This window comes from Cyprinodon tularosa, unplaced genomic scaffold (assembly GCF_016077235.1).
Source record: "Cyprinodon tularosa strain WSP-4 unplaced genomic scaffold, ASM1607723v1 ctg25, whole genome shotgun sequence".
Taxonomy (NCBI): Eukaryota; Metazoa; Chordata; class Actinopteri; order Cyprinodontiformes; family Cyprinodontidae; genus Cyprinodon; species Cyprinodon tularosa.
In genome coordinates this window covers 1,032,673-1,040,666 of record NW_024038928.1, presented here as the reverse complement: position 1 = coordinate 1,040,666, position 7,994 = coordinate 1,032,673, and the positions used below count along the sequence as shown (strand labels likewise).

General features: G+C 37.6%; 1 protein-coding gene across 1 annotated transcript; it reads left to right on the top strand.

The window, feature by feature from the left end:
* The first annotated feature begins 326 nt into the window (after positions 1-326).
* pmm2 (phosphomannomutase 2) lies at positions 327-6,614 on the top strand. Its single transcript, XM_038288203.1, has 8 exons — positions 327-609; positions 2,702-2,813; positions 2,890-2,966; positions 3,070-3,161; positions 3,902-4,001; positions 4,585-4,660; positions 4,800-4,915; positions 6,250-6,614. Exons 1-8 carry the CDS (start codon positions 535-537, stop codon positions 6,352-6,354), a joined length of 753 nt encoding a protein of 250 aa, XP_038144131.1. The 5' UTR covers positions 327-534; the 3' UTR covers positions 6,355-6,614.
* Positions 6,615-7,994: the final 1,380 nt, after the last annotated feature.

Here is a 7,994-nt window from a genome sequence, read left to right as displayed (position 1 = left end):
AATTACAGTTTTTATTGGTTTTATGTCTTTATTGTAAAGCTAATAATATTGCCAACATTTCCCCTGTGTATACTGATAATCCTTCTGAAATTCGTTTTGCTATTTTTATATTGAATTTGTTAATACAAAAGCTATACCTACTTTCCTTGTTATTTTTGATGCCTCTGTATAAATGTGAATATATTGATAATAATTGTCTAAATGTAACTGTACTAAATTAATATCTACCGATTTATCTAGTTTCTTTTGTATTATAGACATATCTACTATTGAGTGACACCTGAAGATCCTATATATACGCCCTTGTGTCATCATCATGTGACGTCACTTTGGACGCGGGGAGCAGTTTCATTGGCTAAACACTCGGATACAGGAGGAGGTGTTTTCCTCATTCTCCTCCCGTTTGTCACCGAGTCAACCTGAAGTTTGGGTCTTGGGATGTAGACCTGAGCTGATTCTTATCGAACCGAGCAGGTGGGATCACAGTATCACTCAACGGACACGCGCCCACCAGAGATCGCCCTGTGGGACAGAATGAGCGACAACAGCGTGGACACGAGCACGCTCTGCCTCTTTGATGTTGACGGCACACTGACGGCCGCGAGACAGGTAATCAAAAAAATTAAAAAAATCAAACACGATAACAGAAACGCATGACAGCTGTCAGAACAACTTCCGGCTCTATGTAATTTACTGTAGCCAGTCCGCTTTTTAATGAGCTCTACCGAAACACAAAACGGGTTTGGTTCCGCATTAAAACTTAAAACGTTAAAATCAACCAGTTGTTTGAGATACAAATAAAATTCATTAAATACATATTCGTAAAGAAATATCCCTTTTTAATATACTATTAATTATTTAAACAGACAATTGTGTTGCTAGCGTCTACATTTATCCGGAAGTATATTACGGAACATAAAACCCGAACGCACTTTTGTAGTTTCTTCCAGCAACTTTGAAGATTTTCGTTAAACAGCTAATTTGGACCCTTAGATACGTCTCTGAAGTTTAGCGATTATTTCTAAACCAGTGCAAAGCTTTAAATCTGTGTAATTATCCTCCTTTTGACCCGAATGTTTCAAATATTAGCCTTATTTCGGTTTATTTTAGCTAGCATCCTGCTAATAGCTGGACCAGTATCAACCAGTTTAACTGGAATGTAGACTACTGATCTAAACTGGTCCATTATTAAAGAACAGCCTCTGACCCAGCGTTGAATAGAACAGAGAAACAAAAATCAAGATATTTTTTATTTGTTAATTATTAACGTTTATTTGTAATCATCAGTCCAGGGTCACCATCACCTGACAGCTACATTATTATTGAATTAAATAGTCTTTACTCTATTTGATGGGCTTTAGAAACCTCCTTTTGAAAATGATTCCAGGTGTTTACAACCCAAATACATTTTCACTTCTTTATGACTAAATCATTACCTTGAATTGATAAATCTGCTCTTATAGACTGTATCAGCCCAAACATCCTTCCTCCAAAATTCATTTAAACACATAATAAACCTCCTCAGGGCCCCCAGCTCTTAACCTTCAGGTGTGAGACTGTATATTTTCACTAAGATTAATTTCACTCCAAACAAGAAGATGTTGTAATTCTTCTTCTGCCCTCTGATGGTTAAGCAGTGGTGTTTCCCAGAAACACCACACATCTAAAGCAGGTTTTATGGTTTAATAATTGAAGTTTAGTGATCTCACATTGGAGAAATGTACCTCTGCATTTAACCCATCCCCTTGTGGAGCAGAGGGCCACCAGTGTGGGGTTTGGGGGTCTTGCTCAGGGACCCAGAGTGCAGGCTGTGGGGATCCAACCGGATACTTGCAACCTTCTCAGAGAACAAGCGCAAATAGGCTGATATGTGGAGATAAATTTGTTCCAGTATTATTAGAATAAAAAGAAAATGAAATACTTTTGAAGAAAATGTGCTTCAGATGGGGAACTTTTAAAAACTTCTAAGGGTTCTTAAAGTAATTTATACGGAAGAGGATTAGGGCCAGTGGAAAAAAAAAAAAAAGTTAACTGATTTTTAAATTTTATTTCAGTCTAGTATGGGAAAAAAAGTCAGAATTCTGACTTTCTTCTCAGAATTCTGACTTTTTTTATTGTCAGAACTCAGTCAGAATTCTGAGAATTTTTTCAGTGGCCCTAATCCTCTTCTGTAAATTTATGTTTATGCAAAACTTCAAAATGTTTATTTTTTTTTTTAGCGCCTTTTATTTCAGGTTTTTATTTTCAAATATTATATTTTCACATATTAAGATAAAAAATGCATACAATTTTATTCTTTCAATTTTTTTTTCTATAGGGGCAGACTGAGTTTTATAAATTGAGGACCAATAGGAATGCTGTTGCTAGGTCTATCCAGAGCAGACTTGCTTCTATCGGTCCGTGCATAGAACAACCGGAAGTATAGATTTAAATTGAAAAAGACAAATCTAACAAAATATTACAACAAAAGGGAGGAGAAAATCTGGTAAACAACAAACTCTATAAAAAAAAAAATTCAATCAAATATTTTTATTTGAGACATTTTGAAAGCCCCATTTTGGAAACTCATTTTCTTCAAATCTCCTTTTTTGTAACGTGTTCTTTGCTGTCTATAATACTGGATCAAATTTCTCTCCATATTGATGGTTTCTGTCCTGTGGAGGTCCATTTATTTTTGGAGGGGGGGTCTGTTTGTGTTCAGAGCGTGACTCCAGAAATGAGAGAGTTCCTGGAGAAGCTGAGGACTCGGGTTCGAGTCGGAGTGGTTGGCGGGTCGGACCTGGTGAAGATCAAGGAGCAGCTTGGAGACGACGGTGAGGCGGCGGACTGGTTCACATGGCCAGCTTTAATGTCTCTGTTTGACGTTTCTCCTTCCTGTCTTTGTCTCAGTCATCCAGAAATCCGACTACGTGTTCGCTGAGAACGGCCTTGTGGCTTACAGGAACGGGCAGCTGCACTCCGTCCAGGTAGCGTGCATTTAATCATCAGGTGGCGATCAGCACCATTGGTCCTGGATACGACTCTGGTTCCTGCAAAGTGAACTTTCTTTTCTCTGCTCGCTCTCCTCAGTCCATTCAGGCCCACATGGGAGAAGAGCTGCTGCAAGATTTCATCAACTTCTGTTTGGACTACATGGCCAAGATCAAACTGCCCAAAAAAAGGTACGGAGTCACGACTCCAGGAAATAAAAGACAAACCAAAACCTGGAAATCTCCTTGGCTTGCTGAAAAAGCTCTAAAGTACACTGCAAAAAAATTGAAATCTAAATAAGTCACTTTTTCTTAAAATAAGTGCATTTTCCCTTGAATTGAGGAGGTAAGTGAGACAGTTTACAAATGGAACAAGACAGTTTACATTTCAAGAGCATATTTAGACTTAGACAGATTTGTCATTTTGTATACATGAGTAAAAGAAATCTCGTTTAAAACAGCTCTAGACAATTTAATTTTTTTAAGTGCAGCCCTGAAAACAGTAACAAATACATATATTTTCTAATTATCGTATTCTAAGAGTAAAAGTACTCCTTCCATTTGAAAATCGTCTCATTTACCTGCTGAAATTATGGGTAAATACACTTAATTTAATAAATTTTTACTTATTTCGAGACGGTTTTTGAAGTGCATTGGCATAAGGATACCTTCCACAATCAATGACTCTGCTGGAATGTGCTGATTATGGGTCATCAAATGCAGGAGAAGTTTGAAACTGACTGATCCTCCTGCTTAATGCTGAACCAGGCCCCATTAAAAGCTGAAATCCATCGCCACCTCTTCTGTTTCGAGTCGTTTCTTCTGGTTTATCATTCAGCAGACCTTGGATTAAAATCACTGATCCGACCTGAGGACGAGTCTCTGTTTGCTCGATGAAGGCTGAGCTGCAGCATGATGCCTTTTCTCCTCAGAGGAACCTTCATTGAGTTCCGTAACGGGATGCTGAACGTTTCTCCCATCGGACGCAGCTGCACACAGGAGGAGCGCAAAGAGTTCTACGAGCTGGATCAGGTGAGGAGCTAAAGCTGCTTAGGAAGCAGTTTCTACGGAGAGAGATAAAGGCCAATAAAAATGGATATAAAGATGTAAGAAAAACTTAAATAAATAAGATTTTCTTTTGTGTTTGTTTCATCTGAAAATACAAGTTTAAATGTTAAAACTTTGCAAAACTGCGATTATGGATCGCAAATTTACAAAAGCCACAAATTTGGAAGAATAATAAATTTACTTTTAAAAAATCAGTAATTTACCTGTCGAAACTTAGTTGTAAATTTCCGTTTTTTTCCTCTTTCTGTTGTTTTGCTGCAAAACCGTGGAATAACAACTTTTATTCTAATAGATGAAATATCTGACGTATGTTGGAGTTAACAAGGATCAAATGCAAATCCTGAGTTTATTCAAGTTCATCCATTTTTATGGACTTCTCTCACCCTGTAGGTTGCTTCTCTCTAAAGTCAACCTCATGTTTCCCATGTTCTGAGCTGCTTTAGTTAAACTCCCGCTTTATCTGCAAACATGCTCTGAAAAGAAAGGGATGTCTGAAGGATGGAGCTCCAGCAGGACTTTGAGATTTTTTCTTGTTTTTTTTTTGCAGAAAGAAAAGATCAGAGAAAAGTTTGTTTCAGTGTTGAAGGAGGAATTCAAAGGAAAGGGTCTGTCGTTTTCCATCGGTGAGCCTCCTGAAAGCTGCTTGTTTAAATAACCATTGTTGTGAGAACCGCCTGCCTGCCGTGGACCTTTTAACGGTCCTCTCAGCGGGACGGCTCCAGTCAAACTGCAACGTTACTCATCGTCTTTGTTTCCCTGCAGGAGGGCAGATCAGCTTCGACGTCTTCCCTGACGGCTGGGACAAGAGGTACTGTCTGGGCATCGTAGAGAAGGACAACTACTCAACCATCCACTTCTTTGGAGACAAAACCAAACCTGTGAGTTTGCTAAACGGGTCAAAGTCAAAAGCTCTTATTCAGTCTGTCCTGAGGAACGCCTTGGAGGAGAACAGCTTCCCTTAGAAACTGGAGGAAACTTCAGGAGTCATTTTATCAGATGTATCTCACTGCAAAAAATGTAAATCTAAAAAAGTCATTTTTTCTTAAAATAAGTGCATTTTATCCTAAGTTGAGGAGGTAAATGAAACACTTTGCCAATGGAACAAGATGATTTACATTTGAATTAAGAAAAATCTATTGCATTATTATCTAATTAACTTATTTTAAGTGTAAAATACTCATTCAATTGGCAAACTATCTTATTTACCTGCTCAAATTAAAGCTAAATACACTTGATTTAAGAAATTTTTACTTAATTTTAGATCGTTTTTGCAGTGCAGCTCCCAATAGTACTCACACCTCATGGATCATTTCTGCCTTTCTCCTTAGTTCACACAACTAACCATTAATTTATAGATTTTTATCTGCAGACCTATATATGGTCGAATCCTGAGGTGGAATAAAAAATTCAGTATCTATCATCTGAACATCTACACTGTTTCCCCATCAGACCAGACGGAGATAATCTCACACATCAGCTTTAAGTCCAGCCAGATTCTAGACCTGATTTATGTTTGAACTTTGACTAGGCCAATATGTCCCTTCAGTGCTGTCAGGTTTCTGACAGCACTAGTTTGGTGCTTTATTTAGGGGTATCAGGGGTAATGAGGTTGAATTTGCGGCCATAGCAACAGCATTTTTTTTTTTTTTTTTATCCATAGAAAAAGATAAATGTTCCTTCCTCCTTACTGTTCGGTTCAGTTTTTCTCCTGATGAATCCCTTTCAGGTTTCTGATAGATTTTAGACAGATTTTATTTTTCTTTTTTTTTTTACCCAAGTGTAAAACAAAAAGAAATTTCGTTTAGAAACAGCTCGATGGAAAATTTAATCTTTTAAAAGATGAAAAGTGCAGCCTTGAAAAATAGTAAAAATGACTGTAAATTTAGTTTTAAATTTACAGTTCTAAAATTCTTTTTAAATATATATATATATATATATATATATATGCACACAATACAATAACCCATTCTATATTCAGCAGTCTAATGGCAGTGGGGAAGAAACTGAAACTTCTGATGAGCCGCTAAAGAAGCTTGGAGGTTAAAGGATGAGGAGGAAATAAATTTCCTATCAGTCGGTTCCTCCATTTCTTGTTGTGACTTCTTTAATGAAGGCATTTCCCTCTAATTTGAGCAGAATTTTTAAAGTAAACCTGAGTCTGCAGGAACTTTTCCTCAGCATTCGGCTTCATGTCCTCCTCCTCCTCTTCCAGGGAGGAAACGACTACGAGATCTACAGCGACCCACGGACCGTCGGCCATGAAGTGTCCAGTCCAGACGAGACGCTGCGGCTCTGTGAGGAGCTGTTCTTCTCCTGAGAGCCCAGCAGAAGCATCGGGTCCCAGAGCAGAGACTATCATCGGACCCTATAGGTGTCTACCTCCACCAGAACCACCTGACTGGACCTGGACCCATTCAGGGAAGCTGCAGCCACCTTTGGTTTAATGAAGCGTTCTTGGTACCAACAGGGAACAGAACCAGAGACGCTCACATGATGTTACTGATTCCTGTTCTTAAGGCACTTAAACATGACAAAGGTTCTACTGTAAAAAATAAATAAAAATGCTTCAGTCTAGTTCATGTATGAAAATTTTTCTGGTTTCTACCCCTGAAGGTTCAGAGCATCTCCAAAAAAAAAATTTTTCTTCTCCGACGTCTGAAGCATCATTTATAGACGAGAGTTTTAGGGCCATGCTGGGACGTTTAAAGAATAAAATCATAATATTCAAAGAATTAACTTGTGATATTAAAGTTGTGATTGTAAGACGACTAATCAAAGTGGGCTGCTACTTTAATCTCCAAATATTCTAGTTCTATTACTACTTAACTCTTCTAATGTTACGACTTTAATCCCGTAAGGTAATGACTTTATTTGGGTGCCTCTAATACTTTAATTATCCCAAAGAAAAATTAAAGGTGTTGTAATATGAATAAGAACTACAATTTCCCGTTTAGAATGAATATTTTTGAATCAAATCTTTTTTATAATTTCTATTTTTTTTTTATATGAACTTTCTCTGAACAACCTGGTTTTTCCTCCATTAACTAACTGAATCATCCAGTCAGCAAATAAAGATCTGAAGCGGCTTAGCACAGTGCTAGACAGTCCCACCCATTTCCCCGACCTATCAGAACCTTTTGATTCGTTCAAACAAAGACAGAAATGTTTAACGCTTTGAACATGTGACAGTCATCACTCAAAACTGTTGGAACAGTCACAGCGTTTTGATCGGATTTGTTAACCCTTTAAAGCCTGGACCATGAAATAATTGACAGAGAAATTCAATGTTTTTTATTTAGAGTTGTCATTGAACTCTGAAAAATGAAAGAAAAAGAATATATATATTTTGTATAAGTTCAATTAAATCTTTTATTTGCATCAATTCTGATACATTCGGCATTTCTGTAGAATATTATATACGTTTTCTGTTCAAGTCAGGGTTTTTAAGATAAGCAAGATCACACTGATGATGATGCAAAGATCTTAAAAACTCATGTATCGAATATAATACAAATGGTTTTAAAGGGTTAATAAGCTGCTGTTTTAAATATATTAGCCTAAAAGTTCAGAGATGGATGTGAAATTAATGAAACCTTCAGGTTTGGCATCTCTCTGATGCTTCAACTCTGCTGCACACCTAAAGACAAAGGAACCATTTCAGTTACATGAAACATTTCAAATATTTTAAAGGATTCTGGAGGCAGAAAGGTATTTTAATCTGAGGGGAATCAGCTGAGCTCTCAGTAAAATGGCAGAACGGTCTGACCTGAGTGAGTGACACAGGTCACTATGTCTGCTGGCAACACGCCACAGCTGCACCTAGGCTCTGATGGCCGACAGGGATCCGCCTCTGCTGCTCTACTGAGGAGGATCCGTGTTTCTAGAAGTTCCAGCCACCCTGGAGTTTTTTTTTTCCTTCGCTTCAACTTATTTACGGTAGATGATCAAAGTTTTGAC

Bases quoted from the DNA above. Each gene is read 5' to 3' on its own strand.
- pmm2 (XM_038288203.1), top strand. From the start codon at position 535: ATGAGCGACAACAGCGTGGACACGAGCACGCTCTGCCTCTTTGATGTT. The intron at 2,814-2,889 runs GTGAGGCGGCGG...TCTTTGTCTCAG, and splicing joins GGAGCAGCTTGGAGACGACG to TCATCCAGAAATCCGACTAC. The intron at 2,967-3,069 runs GTAGCGTGCATT...CGCTCTCCTCAG, and splicing joins GGCAGCTGCACTCCGTCCAG to TCCATTCAGGCCCACATGGG.